The following is a 23520-nucleotide window of genomic DNA, read 5'->3' on the forward strand; positions in this document are numbered from 1 at the left end:
CCATCCTTTCCCAACCTAAATTATTTTATGATTCTGTAATACCCTGTGATTGGTTTAAATTTGTACAAAAGAGTAAAAACTTATTTACACTCGTGCCATTTTTTTTTGTTATGTCTATATGATGAAATCAGAATGTGTGAGGACTGTGTAAGGAATGTAAAAATCTGCAGTTTAGTTAGAAGAAAGTGTGTAACATATGGTAACGTCACTAAATGCTATTAAGTGAGACCCATACCTTTCAGACTGAGAAAATGCTGTATGTGAACCCCTCAGAAATCCATTATTAGCTTGGTGGTTTTGTTGTTGTTTTTTTTTTTTTTTTTTCCCCTTCTCATATTTTAGGAGCTACTGTTGAAACAACACTGGAAAATATCAGCATCAAGACAGATATGTTTCCTCCCTCTCCAAGCAAAATACCTGATGTGCATTTCTTTTACAAGTAGGTAAAAAATACTGTTTATAGGTATGTCAAATGTCTTCATTTGTTTAAAAGGAAGTAAAACTGTGAGGGGAAATCTTTAATCCACCTTTAATCTTTATCACTTTAATCCGTATCTGGCTGATATTGATTGGCATGTTGAAGAACATCTTATGAAATCAGCAAACATTACTTATTCAAATCTAAATTATACTTGATCTGTAGAGAGTGATACCAGAGCTTTGCTTCATCCAGGTGCCACTGCTGGCGTCACTTTCCATCCTTTCCATAATTTCTCATATATGGCTTTGATATGTCCACTTCCTGAGGCATATTTTCTTTCACATGCATTTGTCTTTGCTTTGATGCTACAAAAATGAACTAATCAAGGTTAAAAATAATTGTTCCAACCTGCACAGTTACTAGTGTCCTTTTCCTGTTCTTCACTTTCCTTCATAAAAAGAACACCTCAGCTTGAGTAAGAAGTAGCTCAAAGATCACCTTGATTAAGATGTCTACATGCCAGTGTCTTAATGTGAACTGTGTTTCTAAGCTTGGACTCTGGAGCCTGTGGGGGTATTCAGCTTATCTTAAGGCACATATCTATATTAGTTCTACTGATTGGCTCGCTAGATTGTGTTGGCTTTAGTGATAGGTCTTAACTGGCTATAGCACTTTGGATATCAACATTTTATGCATATGTGAATACCTAAATTATTCTGCAAACTGACCCCCCCCACCAGTGACCCTACTTTGACTATGTTATGAACCTGGCTTACAATGTCTGTTGTGTTGGAATAAGGCCCATTTTTTTAATCCCCCTTGCCTTGTGCTACTTCGCGACAGTGCGGTTCTCAGATTACTAGGTGAGGAGAGAACTGTCATAAACTCTCCAGCAGAGTAATACACCAACTACAGCACCTGCGATTCTCTTTTGCAATTGTTCTGTTCTGTTTTGTGGGCAGATTTATTCCTTGACCTAGCAGAATTCAAACCAGCTGGAAAAAATGGGGCAGTTCCCTGGGTGGCATCTCAGAGCACTTGGAGATTTAAATGAAGTGGTGAAACTGACCCACCTTCTGTTGCTCCTTTTTTTTTCTTCCAGCTGACAAAGACAAAAGCACTGTGGTAAAGGGTATTTCTTTAGTATTGCAGTTGCATAAATGGACAGAGACCTACAAAAGAGCAACATATATTTACTGTAGTGGAAGCATATTGCATTTCTCCTCTTGCTTGACATTAGGTCTTCAACGGTGACAACCTCCTGTGAAAATGGCCGCGCAACTGTAGTGACAATGAGATGCAATCCCAGCAAACCAGACCAAGGAGAGCTTTCTGTGCCCAGGTATTTAAGTATTTGTATCGTAGCTGTGCCAAAAAGCCTTTTCTCCACAGATTATTTTTACAAAACCTGTTAGTAAGTGTATACTTAACAGCAATGAGAAGTGCTGTCTCCATCCCTAGCCACCCAGGAGGTCTCATTCGTTTCTCCTAGGTGAAGGGCATGTGTGTCCATCACCTCCCAGCAGAGGAAATGCTGTGTGATATTTAGGCTGTGTGGTAAGAGAGATTAGAACATGGGCAGGTTGTTCCAAGCTTAAAACTAAAAGAAAATGTAGTGATGTTTTCTTGTCTCCATTTCTTCTTTATTTCAATTCCTTATTTTTATCTTTAGCCTCCTGATTAGAACTGCCTAGTTGGGACTTTGAGAGGTGGTTATTCTTTCTTGATCTGCAGCAGTGGCTGTGGACAAAGTGATTTTTTTGAAAAAAAGCAACCTGTCCTAGGAACTGTGAAATCTACTGTTGCAATGCTTACATGAGCCCTGACTGCCTAGTTCAAGTTTTATATGTATTATTTATGTGTCTCATCACTTTAGTTTGTACCCTGGACTCCTTGTAACAGTTGTGTTTAATTTGGCTGACTTCCCCCCCCCCTCCCTTCACTCTGATTCAGATAATTTCAAAAAGCTTCTTTGTTCCAAAGTCCAGTTGATGCCTGCACCAGAAAAGCTGCAGAGAAAAAGCAGTAAAAGAATTAATTCTATTACACTTTAGCAATACCCTGTAATTCTTCAGAAGTTCCCTTTGGCTCTAATAACCCCCCTCTTTGGCTGTAATAGGCCCATTTTATCTGGACATTACTATAAATGTGCTGATAGCCCTCTTGCTCATCTTCCTCCCCAGAAGTTAAGTCCTCTTCCCACAAGCTAGCAACGTGTGAAGTGTGGGATCTTCTGTGATCCCTGTCCCTCTTGGGATGGGTGAACCATGCTCACCTGAATGAAGGCAGAGAGACTTCTGCTTCACAGGTGGTGGATGAGTGATTGATGTTTGAACGCCTTTGGAGGTGCTTACCCTAGTTTCTTAGGGACCTGACACAGTACAAATTATGCTGGGCAGCAAACCACTATCTATCAGCTGCCGTGTGGAAATCCTCCTGGTGTCCTTCCAGTGTTACAGGTCGAACACGATGTGAGCTGTGGTAATTCACCAGTAGTGAGGGATGAGCAACCTATCTCGATTTTAGAAGTGTGAGCATGGGCAGAAACAGCACACAGCTAACAGGACGTACCTTATCTCAGTTCTTGTTGTCTTCTTCCTTCCTAGCCCTCTTTGATTAGCTCAGCAGACAGACAGCTATTTTCAGATGGCAAGGTATCTGATATATATGTCAGGTAACGCTGCATGTAACTCCTTGATCCTCCAGACATAGTGTTTAGTATCATATGAAGTTACAGTACAAGATGAAAGCAGTTGAGGAGAAAGGTCTGTCAATGCTCTTGCCATGTACATTGAAAAAAATGTTCCATAATCCAGTAAGGACAGTTGTCAGTTACTCAAATCAGGATAAACCAGAACGGGCTTTTAGGGCTGTGGATTTTTCAGTCCTTCAGATCAGGATAACAGATTTCCAGATGATACAGAAAAAAAATCTGTATGGATATATTTTACATTTACATGACCTCGCTTCTCACATGGACTTTTGGCCACTGCTGCTGTTAGACCTGATGTAATTGTCAGTAACAAAAGCTGTGTGAATGTCCTGCCATTGCCAGTACAACTTCCTTCTGCAGGCAGAACACAAAGTAGAGCCATTAGTCTTTCTTAGACTAAGAGAAGCTGTTATTTCTTTATTAACTGATGAACATCCTTCTAGTAACTAACCATGACAGGACAAGTCCATTCCATATGGACGAAAGCACCCAGACATCATTAGAACAACAGAAGGAACCAGATAGCAGCATTCATGTGGAGCAGTCCCCCAGTGCAGGAAAAGAGTGACAGAGTTGCATGCTGGCCTAGACCATGCTGGTGAAGTGCTGGAGCAGTTCTGCTGGTCTCCAAAGTGTGCTTCTTTCTCTCTCTTCTGCGTAGGTGCGTGAGTAGCACTCACTCCCAGGAACCGAATGGTTATTTTAGACCTCTGGCAGCCCAATGTCTGTTTTCACTTGAGAAAGCATTTTACAAACTGGGAAAAATTCTTCCCCTGGATTGTTCCAGGCTAGGTGGATGTTTACCGATTTTTCATACTCGCCTTTGCCAATCTTCAGCAGCAGAGTGTGGAGTGAGGATGCAAACCCCAGAGCGTTTCATAAGTGATAACTAAGCTTTGTTCTCCTCCTAGCTTATGCCCTGCAGGCACCTGCGATGGATGCACTTTCTACTTTGTATGGGAAAGTGCAGAAGCTTGCCCTCTCTGCACAGAGCAAGACTACCACGAGATTGAGGGAGCCTGCAAAAAAGGATTTCAGGTACAGGACCCATGTCTCCAAGTCAGATGGGTTCATTTGGGTATAACTTGGACTCTGTTGAAATTCCTTATGCAAATTGATACATAAGTGCAGGTGGAGTTGGGACATCTCAGTCCAGGCTCTGAGCTGACCTGCAAGTCTTACTGGTGAGATGCTGTGTTGAGACTCAGGGATATTCGTGCCCATGGTGGCATGGCTCCTGTATGGATTCACACATGCAGGCAAGTTATTTGTGAAGGGTAGAGTGTCCAAAGGACTTCAATTCTTTAATAGCCATAAACATCAGGGGTAGGCTGGGAGAGGATTCAGAATTTCAGGTCAGAAATTCATCCTTCCTTGCTTGCAATTTTTTGCTGCTGCCTTCTCTAGTCAAATATTAGGAAGTTGTTTTGCACAGGCTTAGAACTGTCAACAGCTCCAATGCAGGCACAACACATTCACAATTGCTGATCAGCCTGTACTGTGCCAGGTGAAGAACAATAGGGAAGGGGAAATCTTTTTCCCACCCCTGAACCTGCAGGCACAGTCAAGGAGACAAATTAATAGACAGTATGACTGGGCCTGGAGTCTGAAAACCTTAAGTACATGTTTTGATTTGCTTTCATTGAAAAAATATCTAACGTTTCTACCTCAAAACACCCTGTTTTCTTCAACTTTAAGTAGTTCTCTTTTCCTACAAGCAGCTCACTTTTTGGTGTTTTCTGTTTGAAAGGAAACCTTGTACGTATGGAATGAGCCAAAGCATTGCATTAAAGGGGTTCCTTTGCCAGAAAAAAGGACCAGCACTTGTGAAACAGTGGATTTTTGGCTAAAAGTTGGAGCTGGTGTTGGTGCTTTCACAGCTGTTCTGCTCATAGCCTTGACCTGCTATTTTTGGAAGAAGAACCAAAAGTAAGTACTGCAAATTGTGTTCCATTTTAAAGTAAGCTAAAAGCTTGGTGTAGTGAACAGAAATACATTTCATGGATCTGACCTTATGACAAAGTTGATGAGAAATACCATGTTGGATCAGTCTGTTTATCCACTAAGTTGAGGTTTCTTCTGCTGACAGTGGCTATCGAAAATACTAGTGAGGAAAGTATAGAAAATCCACAGTAATTTGTTATGGCGTAATTTCCCAACAGGAAATTTTAGCTGAGAGTTCAAAGTTGACCTTAGGTCCTGAAGCAACACGGTTTCCCTCAAGGTCTGAAGACCAAAAGGATATCTATCCAATCTAATTAGGCCCTTTCAACTGGGTTAAAATAAGGTTCTTGACCCTGTATTGCTTAGGTCTGTTTTGGCAGGACACAGCTGGTATGCATCCGGAAGCTCCCTGTTTCTCAGGATGAACATACTGACTGTTCCCCATCCCCATTGTCCTTTGCTTCCCAGATCTCATGGCATAAAACTTTCAAAATGTGATTCCACATCCACGGGATTTCATCACCCCATAGCACATCCAGCTTCACCTAATCCAGACTTCAGAGTCCCCAGCTCTTGCTGCCTTCTCCACATGCTCTCCAGTCCCCCATAGCCTCCTTGGACAGAAGTGTGATGCAGATTCTGGTACAGGCTGAAGTCAGACCTGCTGTTGCCCCAGCCTGAGCACAGGTCGCACTTCTTCCTGCAAGACATCCTCTCAACCTACTTGCCTACTTCTGGTCTTTTGGGAGAACATGGCTCTTTTATAAGGGTAGAGGACTAATCTGGAGAGCAGGAGCTCGATGTATTGTTAATACTGTTTTGGTTACATGTTTTTAGATGATTGAAAAGTATCTAATTTCCAGTAAGTACCTCAGTAGTAGCTACGTGGAAGGACTGCAGATAATCTAAATTACAAAAAAAATTGAATACAGGATATTTGTAAAAACAAATCTATGCCTGTCTGGCTTTGTATCTTCAGGCTGGAGTATAAATATTCCAAATTAGTGATGACAGCGAACTCAAAAGAGTGTGAGCTACCAGCTGCTGACAGCTGTGCTATAATGGAAGGAGAAGATAATGAAGAAGAAATAGTATATTCAAATAAGCAGTCATTGCTGGGGAAGCTCAAGTCCTTGGCAACGAAGGTGAGTAGTAATTACTACCATTAATACTAAAAATAATTATTACCTTTATTTGTTACTGGACATGGTGAGGCTGGGATGCTAATTTGCATGGTGTTCTGTGCAGCCTCCCACGCACACTTCACCCAGTCTGTAGCTGATCGGCTGAAATCCACAGTATGGATAATGATAAGAATTGTAGCAGAGTATTGAGTAAATGCTTCCTCTTCTGCAGAGAGGTTTCAGTGGCATTCTTTATTGTATGGGTGATACCTAAAAAGAACACTTAATGGCTAGGGAACCTCTCTGCCCAGATTCCTACCAGATGCCTCCATGGCGGAGGCAAACACAGCTATTATAGATACAGAAAACTAACACTGGGAAGCTAGCCACCCGCCAGCCCCTTGCAGATCACCTGGGCTGGCTTCATGGCTGACGTGTGAACCACCATTTAGGGTACTGTGGGATTCAGTTGAAGAGGAGGCATCAACCACAGCCTGTTATCCCATACAGCAACCTCCTCCATTTCAGTGGGAAGCAACAGCAAAAAGGTTTTTCTGCAGCACGTGTGATGTGGGTTGTTGCATGTCTGAATTCATAGCACAAAGATTTTTGGTGTCTTTTGAACATTTCTGAGGGGAGAAACAGAGGACCATCATGGTAGATTCCACAAGCGCTTTGGTCTTTATTCCAAATGCCTTGAAGTCTGTGGGGAGAGTAGTGTTGTCTTTAAGGCAGGCCGTCTGGGGCATCTATTAAAACAGGATAAAGGTGGATGACCTTTTCCATTTCAAACAGTTTGCTGCTGTGGGTTGTTTCAAAATAGGAAGGCTTCTTAAAAGATCATAATAAAAATTATTTTTAAAAGTCACTCTTTTTTTTTCTTGTCCAAATATTTCAGAATGTTGCATTTTGAGATTTTTTTTATTTTTATCTTGTAGTCCTTTCTGTGGTTGAGTGCAATGTAATAAAAACCAGGGCACCTCCTTTCTTTTCCCCTACTTTCTCTTCTTTTTCTTCTTTTATTTTTTTTTTTTATTAGACTGTTGTCCTCTTTCCATGCTACCTGCTCCCCAGATCTCCCACCTAGGAAAAGTTGCCATTACATAGCTAAGATGTGGAACTTCCCCTTGACCCCAGCCTGACTATTTGTTTTGCAACATCAATTTTGTTTCTTCTGGAAAAGGGCAGAAATTCAATATTAATTCTTAATTCAATATTGAGAATAATGAAAATGTAAATAAAATTATATCACATCAAATTTTGTGGTGGTGTTGCAAAAAAATTAAGTTGATTCCATTTTGAATCCTATAGGGAATGACTTTGAAACACTGGTGATGTTTTTTGTCCATGAAATGGCTTGGCTGGCAGTGGCTCAGTGTCATGACCAGTGCTGCTGGTGAGGGTCATGTTTTGCTGTACCCCTGATCGGTGTTAAAGCTTTGCTGACTCTGTTTGCAGCACCCACCACTGTCTCCTCCCTGATTAGAAATGTAGAGATGAGAGCATGGGAGAGTGTTAGAGCGAGCCCAGAGGAGGCCGTGGAGATGCTCAGGGGGCTGGAGCCCCTCTGCTGTGAGGCCAGGCTGGGAGAGCTGGGGTGGTTCAGCCTGGAGCAGAGAAGGCTCCGGGGAGACCTTGGAGCAGCTCCCAGTACCTAAAGGGGCCGGCAAGAAAGCTGGGGAGGGACGTTTTACAGGGGCCTGCAGCGACAGGACAAGGGGGAATGGCTTTAACCTGAAAGAGGGGAGATTTAGATTGGATACTGGGAAGAAATTCTTTACCGTCAGGGTGGCGGTGAGGCACTGGCAGAGGCTGCCCAGAGCAGCTGTGGGTGCCCCATCCCTGGAAGTGTTCCAGGCCAGGCTGGATGGGGCTGGGAGCAACCTGGTCTAGTGGGAGGTGTCCCTACTCATGGCAGGGGGGTGGAACTATATGGCCCCTTCCAACCTAAACCATTCTACGTTTCTATGATTCTATGAAAAGCTGGTTGTTGGTTTTTTTCCTCTCTTTAAAGTAAGCTTTAGTACTTTAGTATTCAGACCACTTCAATGCCTATTTGGACTCAAAATGAGTTTTCTAAAGTTCCTGGGTCCATTGTAGCAGGCTCCCTGAGTAATCTTTCCTTTTTAAACAAGCCTGTCAGATATTTCTAAGCTGGTTCCTTTTTTCCTACTAGATAATCATAGCTGGCAGACTCAGCTTCCAGTACCTCATTAGCTTACTGAACTCCGTGTCCTGTATCCCTGTAGATAACTGGAATTTAATATATATTTCTCCAAAACAAATAAGCATCAGTTTTCGTTTATGCAAAAGATGAGGAAATTCATCTCCTGCTGCATATGCGTGTAAAATATGGAAAAAATATATATAGAAAAAGAGCAAAAGTGTAAACTAAGAGATAAAGAAAAATCAGAAGTATCCTAACTATATGTTCAAGCTTCAGGTAATGGCATTTCTATGAAGCAAAACATCTCATGAAGCTGTTTACAGTTTTGAGCACCCAAGGAATTCAGGGCTAGGCCTGTAATATAGAAAGAAATTAAAGAAAAGACTGTTATTTTTAATGGGAATATGGAAGTTAAATACTATGAACCTACTTCAGTTTGGAGGCTGTTCTAGTTCCATTTGTTGTCTCCAGTGTAAGAATAGCAGGTCCTCCAGAACAAGCGTTATGCACTCTGCTAGCACAATTTTCTCTGCTGCTCCTTCTCATACCTGCGCTAGGCTGTCCTGATCTGAGTCAGATGGCTTTAAGAATCAATCCGATCATGAAGTTAGTTTAACATAGTTTGTACATCAATGAGTATAAAAGGTACATGAAGCAAGCAATGGCATTTTCTAGTGAGTAGCTTTATTAGGGCTCCTTCATTCATTGCTTTTGCATGGACCATTGGGTTGTTCACACAGGCAGTAACGTGCACGTCCACACTTCTCACCCTGATGCCTGCTGGCCAGTTGGTCTAGGCTGTCACCCAGCAAATAAAAGACAGAGAGCAAACTCAACCCTCCAGGCCTGATTTTTAAGATGCAGAGTATATGTAGACTCTTTTTGTCCTGTGGGTCTCCCAGAGGAGTTGGGATGGGAATCCAGGAGAGAGGTAGTGGTGTTCACATTCACCGACCTAGCTCCAAACTTTTTATTTATTGTAGGAAACACGTTAATAAGTAATAATAACCACAGATATGATTACCTTGCAATTCTGGCAGCTCTGACTTACCTGTCCAATGCTACAAGTATGAAATGCAAACTTTCCCTATACCTGCTAAAGTAAATAAAATGAGCAATATGTATGGAGTAATTTTGTTGACTATGCAAATTTTTAGAGAATTAGTAGTGCTATTAAAAAATAAAGGGTCAAATTGTGCACTTAATGACTTTGGTAGAAATAAAGTGAGTTCTTTGGCAAAGGCTGCTCTAGAGATAGTAAGAAGTGACTGCAGTAACTGCCGGAGTGAATTTGAGGAATCCCAGCTGATGGGAACCTGTGTTTTCCATTGCAGGAAAAGGAAGATCATTTTGAATCTGTTCAGCTGAAATCTTCAAGATCCCAGAATATATGAAGAGTTAATGCTGCCTTCAAAGAAACAAACCTAATTTCTATTTTTACAGGACCATATTTTAAACATATTCTGGCACACATTGTAGTGGTGATCTTGGTGAGAAATGCTTGGCCATTTAGAAGGAAAGAAGACAGGAAGCAAACCAGAAAATTGGATTGCCTTATCATGTGATTGAGTACCTTGCCAAAAAAGAAGCAGACGCTTGGATTCCATACTGGGAATGAAATTCAACTCAGGAAGAGATATACATACTGCAAATAACATGAATTTTTTTTGCATTCACCTGGGCATTGCTCAGGCATGCCATATTATTTATAGGTACCTTTAATTTCCTATCACTCCTTCTACACATATTCATAAAAAAATTATTTTCAGAGAGGCTCAAAACCTCCTGCAAAGGTTGTTTATTGTCCTTTAGTAGCAAAACTATGCGTCTTTCTTAAAATCAAAATTGTGAATGGTACTCGGAATGAGCCTCAGGTGAGTTTTGAACTTTGGAAAATACTTTTGATTTTGATGCTTTGAAGGGCTGGGTTGTCTATGTTGGCCTCTAAAAAAAAAAAAAAAAAAAGAGGCATGGTGTTGCACCTTCAAGTTGAACCCATTCTGATGTCTGAGTCTTGGCCGTTGGGGTCGGGGTAAAACCTGGAGCTATTAAATTTGAATGTGTTAACTACTGTTGTATGAATTGTAGGCCTGGGCCCATGAGTTTATAGGCATTAACAGGCTCAAACCCTACAAAGAGAAGGAAAGTGATACCTATAGTGCAAGTTGTACTTGTTCCTCTCTGTGGAAGCTTGTCCTTTCAAGAGATTGTTGGCAGTTTCAGTTCCCTCCCTTGGGATGCCAGTAGTCACCTTTCCCTGGGGTGCAAACCAATAAAGCCTGCATTCTAGAGGTAAAGCAAAGGTCTCTACTTCTGGAAATCAGGGGTAAGCTTTGTCGACTGGGAGGCTTATTAGAAATACTCAGCTACCTTTATTCCTGGACCCACGCAAGGAATGAGGATGGATGCCCAGCAGAGCTGAGTGTGGGTTAAGTACCAGCTCAGCACAGCATCTAAATGCTTTCTGCTGTCAGTGCAAGTACCTGCTTTGGAAGAAGGGCACAAACCGGTGCCTTGAAAAGTGGAGGCTAGGTGGACTTTTTCATAAAACCAGCCACATTATAAGCATGTGATCTTCATAATATCCACAGTAATAATTTCCTGAAATTCCCATTGAGTCCAGACTCAAAGGAAGCTGAAACTTAGGCAAAAAAAATATTTGAGTGAAATTATGCAAGACTTGTATAGAGCCAGGAGAAAATGAGGAATGATTCTTGTACTGACCTCTGGTCAGACTCATATTTCCATTATAGCAGAATTATGTGAATTGTGGAATGCATCAAAACCAGAAAAGACACATGGGCAGAAATGGTCTTTTTACTGTAAGGAATATAGATTTTTGATTTTGTATCACTGAGCTAGATCTATCAATAAAAGAGGGCCCACTTTTAAGTAAAATTTAAATTAAACTAAATTTTATGCACTCTAAATATTTTATTATACTATAGATGTGGACAACAATTTATGAAGTTTAGATTATTTTTTTTTTCTTTAGGGAAATTTCAGCTCAGTTATTTTATATCTTCCAGTCAAAAAATACAGGCTTTACTCTTTTGATGGGACATACTTCAGGCATCTTAACTGAAGTGGTGTACATTTTTTGTTGTCCTTGAAAAGGCACTTCACTTTCCCAACAAAGATTTTTATGGGGTATTGTTGAATGTATATTAAATACACATTCCTTTTTGTATATTTTGTACCATTGCACACTTATTATTGTACGTTGTATTTGTTGTCATGATGTCATTTATATGTGGTTGTCAGAGATTATATGCTCACGGAGTAAATGGTTATGGCTTTGGGATTTCACTTCTTGGATCTTTTATGAGGAGGGTTTTTATGTTGTTGATTTTTATTCAACTAGTGTGCTGTAGCATCAAAGATATTTATCTGATGGGCATTCATAAAATAAAGTGAAAATATATTTGAAATGTTGGACTTGAGATGTTTGGTGGGACTGCAGCCTTTCCTGAACATTGCAGGTCTGCAGTGTCGGCTAGAGCTTTTACTGCTATCAAATTGCATCTGTCTACATCCCCTTTAATTCTTTTCCCTTCTCTTGCCCTATGTTTTCCAAACTATAATTGCAGTTAATTCCCCAGAACATCACTTCTTCTGTCATCACTGGACCCCTATCTCTGTAATGTCACAATGCCTTAATTTTTATGAATTACATTTAATTTGAGTAATGCCACAGAGGGTTTGTTTGTTTCCCATCTCTTTCCCTTTTATTTTCCAAATAAAGCAGAGTGAAAATTTTTTGTCAGCTCTGACAGACTTTGCTGTATGACCCTTCTCAGGTCTGCTTCCAAATGGTTTGTCATGGTATTGCTGAAAATCCTTCTGGGCAATCTAATAGCATACCTATGCAGTACTGACATAGTGGGATAAACCCAATACTGTAGAGTTTTTTAATCTTAAAATAAGAAAATTGCATTTCCCAACAATTAAGCAGGTTAAAATTGCCATATTTTAGTTGACTTATGCTATTCAATTCCTCTGTTAAATATGTGGTAGAGAGGAGAAGTTTCCATTTTCCCATAAGAGGCAAATTTTCAAAGCCTTTAACAGTTCATTAAGAAATCAGCTGTCTGTGACCTCTTCTAGTACTCTGCCAAAATATACTTGCAGCAACCTCCCCCTTTTCTCCCACATGGAATCACATCAGAAGCTGTTATTTAATGCCATAAAACAATGTGAATCAGTCTGTTATGCGTTCACTTGATTGAACTGAATGCATGTTATTGCTGCATTTGCATGCTTTTCTTTGAAATCTGGAGTGAGACAACTGAATCTCTTTGAGGATTAAGCACATTTTAGTAGTGTTTCTGTATAAATTATTGGCAAATTAGCAGAATGTTATTGTCTCAGCTTTGACAGTGCTTGCTAGCGGGGAAATGTGCAATGAATGTATTCTATCTTGACTCTGATTATGTTGGTTGATGTTTGTGATATATAATATAATTGATTAAGAGTCTAGGTTTGGGGAACATTTGAGTGTCTTAGAGCCACAGGAGGAAGTCATTGAGTAGCTTCAAGAAGCTGTTATTTTGTTCAAAGAAAGAGTTTGACTATTTGCTCTTGCAAAAGAGGTTCTGGGACTCCGTTAGTAAAGGGAAAGTCTGCAGTTTTTGGTGGTTTTAGTTCATCTGTTCTGCCAGAGCTAGTAGTGACCATAAAATAGAGATACTTTATGAGCAGACAAGATAGCAGCAGATGTTGCCATTGATGCCGTGTTGGAGGTTGACTGGAGATGAGATGTTGACTCATCTCCAGCAGTGGCCAACACAAATGCTTCAATGTAAGAGTAAAACCAGCTACAATTGGTGCTGACATGCCAATGGGGGTGACATTTCTTCCCTGGCAAGGAATGCTGCTGGTTGGTCCATATCATGAGACACAGAGGCCTCAAATAACTATTCTAGGTAATAAACCAGGGAATGATATCCTCAAGAGAAATCTTGGGAAGTTCTGCTTATCTTTGGTCGTGCTCTCTCTTCGCCTTTCCCCTTGTACACTGCTTTCACTGAATCCCCTTTTTATTTCTTGCTGCTTTTGAATGCTTGTGAACTGTGATGCTTTGGCAAACATGTAAGGATATAGGAACAGAAATAAAAGGAGGTCAGGTTCATCCTAAAATATACAGTGTGTCACATGTATGGTGGCATCCCTGGTCACCTGGTTGGATGTGCCCATGCTCAATTCGTGCAGCAGGAACAGAGAGGACAGGAGAACTGAGCTGATCATAAGCTGCCACTGCCTTTTGGTTATTTCTCTGGATGTATAGAGCTGGACCTCATCAGGAAGAATACTCTAAGGTCCCATGTGCTATGAGGCTGGTGCTCTAACAGCACCTAAAAGCCAAAGTGAGGTTGTGTGGATGTGTGTTTGCCTGAATAAAAGGCATGTGACCTCCGAGAATGTTGGTGTTAGACACAGCCCATGCCTCTCCTTGCCTCCTTCCACATTTTAAATTGGAACGTACTAGAAAGTCACTGTCTTTCAGGGTACTCTGCTTTCCAGCCAGTTGTAGGCCGTGGTGAAGCTGTTACCTGGCTTGCTGTTGTTGCCCCTGAAGGAGGGGTTGGTATGTGTGTGGAGGTGGCACTGCTGGGGAGAGGGAAGCCCCTTCCTGACCCTGCCAATTCCTTGGAGGCAGGAGAAGCGAGAAGACTGGCACTCCAGGTCTCCCCCCAGCCTTTGCTTCCTACCCATCCCCTTCCTCTTGCGAAAACTGCCCAGCCTGGCCTTGGCCTCTTTTCTTCTTGCAGTGACAAAACTCAGCTTTGCCTGTGTTACTGAGAAGCTTTGAGGTGGCTCTGGATAAAGAGTTTCTGCCTTTCCTCCTGTAGACTGCAAGCATTGGAGAGTAAACAATGACACCATGGACATCAGGCTGCATTTGGTGACGAGTTAAGGGTTTGCTTCAGTCTCCCTTTCTCTAAGCGTACTAACTGGGTGAAGGATTGGAGTGGAAACTTCTTTAACCAGAGCTGAGATTTCTGGTTGGAGCCAGGGTATTTTGGACATTTTTTGCTGATTTTGGGGATTTGTTTTGTTCAGGTAAGATATGATATTTTTGAAATAGGTTTTGATCTTTTTTTCTATTTGGAAAGACAATTCCTTTTAAAATGTCTTTGGTTACGATGGAAGCAGTTGTGTCCAATTAATCCAGGAAAAACAATCTCTTGAAGACAAAATAAAATATTTTGGTTTACCCCAGTAGATTTTTGGTTTGCTTTCAAACTTCACTCAAGACTTAAAAAAGAAACAGCTCTCCTGTATAAAAACCAAGAACAAAGGCAAAAAAAATCCCAATCATTGTTTATTTCAGGTTGACCTGCAATGATTTTTTTTGTCTTATTTTTCTGCTCAGCCAATAAATAAAAAGTGATCAGTTTTTCACAGACCTTTCTGCACTCTTGATTTGTATCAGAGAGCTAAGATACCCTGAAGTTACAGCTTCTGAATGATAAACTGAACTTTTCTGCAGCCTCCAGTGAGGCACTGTGGGCACTGGGTTTAGCCTTGCTCTGACCCCAGCATTCTTCCTGGCTGTCTGTGGGCAGGGATCAGGGCAGTGTGACAACTCTTCAGGCTCAGAGCCGAAGTACTTCGGGCTCCCCTCCACCATGCAAGGAACCGTGACAGGGCCCACTGTACTTTGAGGTAAATTACTCAATCTTTATGTATGATGAGAGCAAAAAAGAAATCAGAAGAGGTTTATACTCTAAAGCCAATCCTTACACAAATCAGAACAAAACCTAGAAACTCTTTTAAATAGAGAAAATGAAATGATGACGTAAGGCAGAAGAATAAAACATAATCCCTTTGTCAAGAGATTTCAATGCCAGTATGGTGTGCAAAGCCTCTGCCAGACTTTGACATTTTCTGTTTTTGTTTTGCTGTGTTTTGAAACTGGATTACTTGAATCATCAGTCAATACCAGATAATCTGTGTCCCTGGACATCCAATGGGAAGTTGTGCAAGGTTTCAAGACAAAACCAAGTACAAGAATGTCAGAAACATTTGGTGGGGCTGGAACTCCAGAGCTCCACATGTTTGTTTGTGGTTTTTTTTTTTGTATGAAAAACCCACATGGAAGTGGCTCTCAAACCACCTAAGTCTTCATAACCCATGCTCTGACACAGACGTTGGGTCATTTTCTCAATAGTGCTATTGAACTGAATGAAAGCTCTGGGACAGTGAGATCCTCACCTGCTATAAATTAGCTTCAGTGATGCCAATTTAGATTCTAGGGCTGGATTCATCTGACACAATGCCTTTATTTTCAGTGCAAACTTTGTGATCTGAGCAAGCTGTGCTAGTCTTTTTTTGGAGAGATTCATCTCAGCCTCAAGTAGCAGTCTGAGATAAGCCTGCTCCACTGAGTATAAAGGGAGAAGGGGCTGACAATCTCATATGTAGTTATTTATACTGTAAACAATGAATGTTAGGTGAGATTGATTTGACTCTGATTGTTGCGTTCCATAAGAACTGAGAAGAAATTCTCATTGGCTGAGGCATTTTTAAGAGCTCCATAAAGATAATGTAGATGCAGGGACACCAACATCACAGTCAGGTATTCTGACCTTTTGCCATACTGTGCACAGCCTGTTAATCCACAAAAAAGCACACGAAAGTCCAATGAATGTAGCTGCCCAACCTCAGATGCTTTAAGGAGTCTTGATTTAGAAGACCAGACTCCCAACCTGTAAAACTTGTCGCTTGTGCCATGGGGACCAAGCCTGAAACATTAGGCACTACAGGGCTGGTGGAGAGGAAGAAGGTGAACGCAGAGCTCTGCGCGTAATGCGGGCTGAGCAATGCCTGTTCTGGTGAAAGTCACAGAGGTTTCTGTACTAGACAACTCCATGATGTAGAGGCTTAAATGGCTGTGTAGCCAGTCACAGGAGTGTTGACAACAAGAGATCTTTGCTGGTGGACATCAGGATTTCCAGAAAAATTAGGCATCTATCTGTGAGTGGGAATTTTAAAAACCTGCATCTTTAATTTTGGCATTCAAAATAACAGCTACTTCCTTTACCAGTTCAGCCCCAAGGACTTGCACCTTTCCAGAAATGTGTAAAAACATCTGCAAGTGCAGGAGAACTGCGGCTACAGAGAACTTGTACATCCAACAGTGTGTATCTGTAGTGTCTGCCTTTCAAGCCTCAGTGGTGTTGCCTTTGAAGTCAATGAGAATTTTGCTATTGACCTCATCTGGAACGCGATCAACGGGAACAAGCCCTTAGGTAAATATGCCCAGACACATTAATCAAAGGTGTGTTTGTTTCCTTAATGACTTTTTGGACCTGGTAGAAGGGAGGATTTCAGATTGTTTCAATACAGTGAGGGCAGCTTTAAGAGTGCAGTTATAAAAACCAAACTTTGAAGGTATTTCGCAATTGTTTAACTCGCCGGTATGTGTGTCTTGAATAGTTTGGTTTGAATGCAAAGGTCACCCCAGAGAAGTGTGTAAACGTCTCCTGAATTTGTCTTTTTTGACTTTTTTTCACCTCTGTTTCTGTGGTGCTCCAATTACTTTTCACAGCACTGTTGATGCAGAGAAACTGAACCAGCTGTTTTATCCCTCCAGCTGTTTTGGCTGGAGGGATAAAACAGTCTTAGCTAATTTTCTTACAGAAATTCTCTTTGGTTTTTATATGGTACCAATCTATTGTGTGCATGACAGTGTTAAACCATGCCAAAGGACTGAACCAGCAATCAAAGTTTTTTTTGCTTATACCTGAGATGCAGTTAGACATTTTCACTTTTGAAAATGTCCCTACATTTTAATAACAAAAAGAGCACTTGAAATGCTTTAATAACGTGCATTTTTTTAAGGAAAGGGAATTTATACTTGACCTTGACAAAGTGTTCATCATAAGCACATATAATGTGGTACAGATTTTGTAACACAGACAGACAGGTGCATGTGTACACACACTAGTATGACAGACTTTTTATCTTTTTTACCTAAGCTGGTGTCTAGAGAAATGTAATGACCTTGAGGGAGGAAGAAACAAAAATGAAAACATGCTGAAAAACTTTTATCTTTTTATTATTGATGCCTTTACATTAATACTGCTGTTTTGTGCTGAGAAAACCAATTGTCTGTTACATGTAAGGTAACCGTAATATACAACATAGAAATGCAGTCTAAGTTAATTACAACAAGGAGCTACAAAAAAATTTTGTAGGAAAGAAGTCACCTAACATTGCAACTGTGCTTGCAACAAATCACTCCCTTACTGCAGGACTATGCACATTGTGAACCATGGTTATTTACATGTCCCTTAAGACCATTAACAACAGAAGTGCTAAAATCAGTCTAAAAAGTTCCAGAACATCACTATATGCTGTACAATCCTCAAAAATAATTTATTACACTGTTTCTAAAAAAAGGTACTAGTTTTGTTTTGATTTCTTTTATTTTGTGGTGTTTTCCGGAGTGCACAACGTGCAAAATTTTGCCTAACAGTCTAAAAACTCAGGAACTGAACTGCAAGTCACAATCACAGAGATGAAGTGGTGGAGTCCAGAACTTCCCTTCCATTGCAGACGGTCGGTACGTACATACTAGCAGATGCTGAAAGAGAAAGAGAGGGGAAAATAACTGATGTTAGGGTGGCAAGAAATTGCAACACACAATATTATAATTTATGTTGATCTGGGCCATCTCACCCCATTTAACCAAGATGCCCAATAAAATTTCACCTTTAACATGACTGTGTCAGCAGTGGAGCTGATGGAGGTACAGTTTGCACCTCTACAAGGCAATTTGTATCTGAGGCTGACGCATCCCCTGGAGGAACCTGATTTCTCTTTGCTGACCATTGAGAGCACTTAGGGCGACTAACCTTCTCCAAGAAGCATCTCAATACAATACATGATTTTTTTTTATTTTTTTTTTTATGATTCTGCACTGCTGGATCTCACTTTATAAGGCATTGCACAGTAGTGCAAATTAATATAGATAGAGTGCTGCTAAGATATACCTGTAGAATAAAAAGTGAACCTTCAGATTTTTCGTGTTTTATTGGCTAGAAATGCTAAGGTCTGATCCTTTGAGTTTTTACATAATTGGAATGAACATTCCTGAAATAAAATTGATGCATTTTTAAATCTGGGACAGAATCCACCTCTGCATATTAGGACTGTGTCTTGATATACTTTTTAATTTAAAAAAGTAACAATTCTAAGTACATGTTGGATGAGTGAAGAAATTTTTGAATAACTGAATTTGGAAACAAGGTTATTTCTCACCTAATCCCAGAATATTTTGTGTCCATAATACTTTTCATTTCTAGGAGCTCTGGATCAGGATTCAATATGCATCCAGAGGTGAGGGCCATATTCTGATACCTTTGTCTACATGGCCTAGTATTTTATATGATAGGTTTTCATTGCTTCAGTGATACAAGATGACAATTGAATCTGAGTATCAGAATCTGTTTCTAAATGTATTTGTATTTTAACTGTAGAATATATTACCATTCTGCTAAAGCCTTGTGGATTTTAATTTAAAAGCAAGCTGGTTTGTCTGTCTTTGTTAAAATTATCCATTGGGCATCAGGAATGTGTTTGCAGATACTCTGTGACATCTCTGCTCATGGCATCATAAAGCTGTTTTTTGAAAGATACATTAGGTTAATGATAACAGTGACCCAGAGAAATGTGATGCCTTCATCAAAGAAAACACACGGCAAGCAATGACTTAGTAAATTCAATCATCCTGTGTAAAAAGCAATTTATGCAGCTGACAAGGGCATGCTCAATCTCCCAAAACTGGTGCTGGCTACAGTCTCAGTTGCAGACTGGTTCCTTAAAGACACTCAGCATCACTGTTAGAACAGATCTTACTTTCTTCAAATCAGCTTCTATTTCTAATTCTTTCATTGAATGGATAAATGTTTCACGGAAAACAGAACTGTTTTAACGAAAGAGATTTAGAGGCACCTGTTGGACTAACCTGCTACTCAGAGGGCAGGTCATATTGCTGATAAAAGGAAAGCCAGGAATGAGCTCTGCTCTGAATTAGGCAGATGGAATTTAGTCTCTCGCAACTGGGTATGTGTTGTGAGTCACATACACAAAAGCCATCCTTGTAGGTAAAAGGTCACGGGGCATCATGCCTATGATTCTGTGAAGGTTAACTATCAGGTTTTGTATTCAGTTTTTAGCTGGGTGTAATATGCCAGCACATTGATCTGAATTTTTTATTATTGCTGTTATTTTTATTTTGACTTATTTTTGGCAAATAGAAAGATCAGTACTGCTTAAGAGACCTGATTCAAATCCCTGTTCTACTGCAGTATGACTGCAGGAAAAAGCATTTTGTTTCTGTGAACATCAGTCACCCACCCAGAACTTCTGTAGCTTCAGGGTTTTTTTGAAGTCCAACACAATGAAGAGCTCAAATGCTACAGTAACCAGGTCAGGACGATGTAAAAGCTGGGCAGAGAAATATGGTGGTAAGCAAGAAATGATTGGCCTTGCCTTTTGAGTTCCCAGGCTTCCTCCACAGCACGTACCTCTTTTGTAGTGCTGGCAGGCAGTTATTAACTCTGCTGGGTGGAGTAAGGTGTTCACACTGGGTATTCAGCTCTCTCTGAGACAGAACAAAAATCTTGGTTTTCCTTACACACCTCAGCAACGTCATTTGCTAGCCCTGCACTGTTTCACATTTTGTCTTATAGCCCGGAGGGTTCCTGAAATATTGCTGGATCTCCCAGAGACACTTCACCTCCATTTTGCCTTATGTTGAGACCAAGGACAAACGTGTGACATGACCAAAAATGTTGATTTGGCTGCAGTTCGTGCTTTTGATCTCTTTCCTGTCTGTCCCTCATTTTGCTTAGATAATCCAAAGTAAGAACCGGAGGTAAAATGCAAAAGCCCAGCACTACCGTGCTGGAACAGGCAGATTCAAACTTGCTGTCTGTGTGCCACTTTTGGTACTCATGCTCACAGCTGGACAACTGTGAGTTAATCATATAAAACCCCCATATATCAGAGCTAGTTTAGAGCAAGGGCTGGGAAAAATTCTGAGAGAGGAAAATATACCAGTCTGGATATAAAAGTAGCTTCAATTCCTCTTCTGAACCCTGTGGAGGGCACCTGGATAATCTCAAGTCTGTGTGCAGCTTTTCATGTGGACATTACTTGGATGAATGACATCTTCTGGGTGTTAAAGCTCAGCCTGAATCATGCACGTGCTTAAATCAGTGCGGAGCTTTCTGGGAAGTTTTATGAGTGTTGAATTCCTGCCTTCTGGGATTACCTCTTCCAAGCCCATAAAACACACCACAGGAGAACTGGGGAACATCCCAGCAGGGGAAACACTTGCAGGGGAAGCAGAACCTATGCAGCTCTCTGCCAAACAAGGATTTTCAGGTTCAAATAAATGGGTACGGATGGACGTTTCAAAACATGTCATATACCTAGATACAATATAACCTGCCTCTCTTCAGCTTAAATCTGTATTTTTCTGTAGTCCAGATCTCAGCTGTCAAAATGATCAAAGCTTGGTGCCTCTATAACAAGTTTCCTTGCTTAGCAGTCAAGTATTGACTTCTACTTGTTTTCTGTGGAGCATGTAGCAAAGAAGAGGAGCTGTATTCATGTGACTGCAGGAGGTGCTTGTCTTAGCTCTCATGACTACTACCACACTGCAGCGCTTATAGTTGACCATTGACTCAGGCCCTCCCTCCGCTACTCAGCTTAGGGATGCAATTGCGATACACATTTAGAGCTAACACGTAACATTACTCAAAAACATCATGAGTGTCACTTACCTTTTCTCATAGAGTTTCACCAGTTTTCACTGTTCAAGGAATTGTGTTAAAACCTGTTGGGTCACTTGCTGTTCATGACCCGCTATGCTCATGGCATTAATGACTGATGGAGTGAAGAAGTGGTGGCAGCCCTGAGGTGCAACGGAGGGACAGAATCCATGGAAATAGGAAACACACTGCCCATTAAAGCAACCTGGATACTCCTGTCCTCTAAAGCTCTGATAATAAACAAGAACTGACTTTTTGTATGTTGCTGTTACTAGAATGCCTGGGAGCTGATTTTGATCAGTTTCTGACTGATGAAAACACCATCAAGACCAAAGTAAAAACCAGCTGACAGTCCCATGACTGATAAGAGAAATATTTTAAATGTGGGTTAGAATCAATTTGGATTACAACCTCTTTAGAGGTTTGTAAATGACCAAAGAGTTAAGGAGGAAAAAAAAAAAAAAAGAAGAAGAAAATTTGTTTAAAATAATTTACTAATAATTGGAAAGGAGTAAGGTAAAAATTTCCTTCTTAAAAATATTGGTGTTGTGATAGTGAATTCTCAGTGTTATTTTCCAAAATAATTGTTCTAGACAGAAACTACAGGGCTTTTTCCATTGTATGTCATGGGCCTTTTAGTCCTACTTCCAGGTCCATGTCTTGCCATGGTCTGAAAGACCAATGAAGATGAGCAGCCCTTATTCACCTAGGTATAAGCAGTAAAAGTAAGTAACTGCAGCCACCTTTCTAAATAATGAAGTAGCCACAGATTGTAAGTCAGGATTTTTATGCTTTCCTTTGTGTATTGAAACTATTCATAAACCTGAACAGGTAAGATTTTAATGTAAAGATGTGCACTGAGGATATCTTTCAGTTGCATGCATGCTTGTGCACACACATGTATTATCCAACCATTACAACAAAAATATCAAACTGCAAAATGCAATTTTATACAAAAGTATCCAAGAAACAAAATGGTTTCTGACTAAGCTTATTCTGTAGTATGAAAGAATTCAAAAACTCGGGAAGATGACTTAAAAAAAATTAATAAGGGATGAAAATAGTCTCATGGGACTTATCATTTCATCAAGGGACCAAACTTCTGAAGGTTATTGGCAAACCATTGGTCTTTTGGGAGTGCTCAGCACTTTGGACACCTAGGGGTATCCTATCTCTCTTGGTTTAAGTTTTCCAACACAGAAAGGAGATTTTGGTTTCTTGTGTCAGGGCTGGATATGGTCCTGACTGATAAGACGGGGGACATGTAGAGCCGTATGGCTTCTCTTTTGTTAAAGGACCATGGGCACCCACACACAGTATGGTTTGTGGTGGGAGAGCCTGAAATGGCTGGGGTCCCTTTAGCTCCTAATCCCTGCCAATGTGTTACACAGCAAGGTCCCAAGTTCTTTCCATGTTCTGTCTGAAAACTGAAGTGTCGAAGGTTTCTAGCCAATTTTGAAATCTAAGCGATACTCAAAAACCTGAGGCTAGGTTAGTGTGAACTGCCTGGCAAGCCTTGCTCTGTGTCTCCCCTTTCCTCTGTTTCTTATTTTGTGCCTCTTTATAGTTGTAGTGTGCTTTTTCAATTAGCTTTCCAGGTTAGGCATCACTGTCCACAGAGCTCTGTGAACAGGATGCTGTGTGCTCCCATTCTTGAACAGTTAAGCTTGACAAGGGAAAAAAAACCCCAGCAAACACACAGGTGACCTTTTTTTTTTTAAATAAAAAAAAAATCTCTGAGCAAGTCACTCAGAAGAGGAGCGACAGCTTTAAAACAAAATCACAGAAGTGAATTTGCTTGGGATGAAGAGACTGAAGATGAAGGAAAGGAGAGAGGCAGAGCAGATGAGCTGTCCTTGCGACAGAGCACTGATTGCTTCTCCCAGCTGTGGCACTTACAAAAGGTACTGCTCGCACTCCACATACAGATACAGTTTATGGCATCCTCTGGATGCATTTACTGCAGACTTGGAGCTGTTCCTTATAATGCAGATGATAAGAGCCATTGAGAGCGTGCTGCATTGTGGCCCTGGTCCTGTCAGTGTGTCATTTTGAAAGGAGTACTTCAGGGCAATCTGTTCCTGCCTCCGCTGTGGGAGTGAGTGAGAGACAGGCTCTACTTGCTTTGTGCAGCAGACTGGAGTCAGAGCCCACCAAAAGCTTTCTGCTGACTTCAGTAAGCTTCAGAGCGGGCTCTGAGATGATTCCCATGGGAGGGGGATGAGTATTTCCCTCCAGACACAAATGAAGTGATATTTGCATGGGGTACATAGCTTAGCCTATAAAGGTCTTTCTGTTGCTGGTAAAAAACCCCACCTTGTCTCAACCCAAACTCACTGCAGCTCCCCCCCCCCCCCCCCCCC

At 40.9% G+C, this 23520-nt stretch overlaps 2 protein-coding genes across 5 annotated transcripts in view; one reads left to right on the forward strand and one right to left on the reverse strand.

Annotated features, from left to right (window-relative positions):
• The window catches only part of ELAPOR2 (endosome-lysosome associated apoptosis and autophagy regulator family member 2), a 128065-nt gene extending 104545 nt beyond the window's left edge, over nt 1-23520 (forward strand). For both annotated transcript variants that reach the window (XM_080390667.1, XM_080390668.1), the window contains 6 exons: nt 343-439; nt 1662-1763; nt 4046-4172; nt 4885-5063; nt 6058-6223; nt 9704-23520. In XM_080390667.1, the coding sequence (XP_080246793.1) occupies nt 343-439; nt 1662-1763; nt 4046-4172; nt 4885-5063; nt 6058-6223; nt 9704-9763 (731 nt within the window). In that variant the 3' untranslated portion in view covers nt 9764-23520. The remainder of the gene's footprint in view (nt 1-342; nt 440-1661; nt 1764-4045; nt 4173-4884; nt 5064-6057; nt 6224-9703) is intronic.
• GRM3 (glutamate metabotropic receptor 3) overlaps nt 10249-23520 on the reverse strand; it is a 120836-nt gene continuing 107564 nt past the window's right edge. For all 3 annotated transcript variants that reach the window (XM_080390669.1, XM_080390671.1, XM_080390670.1), the window contains one exon: nt 10249-17961. In XM_080390669.1, the coding sequence (XP_080246795.1) occupies nt 17888-17961 (74 nt within the window). In that variant the 3' untranslated portion in view covers nt 10249-17887. The remainder of the gene's footprint in view (nt 17962-23520) is intronic.

The sequence above is a fragment of the Falco punctatus genome, assembly GCF_963210335.1.
Source record: "Falco punctatus genome assembly, chromosome: 6".
Classification (NCBI taxonomy): Eukaryota; Metazoa; Chordata; class Aves; order Falconiformes; family Falconidae; genus Falco; species Falco punctatus.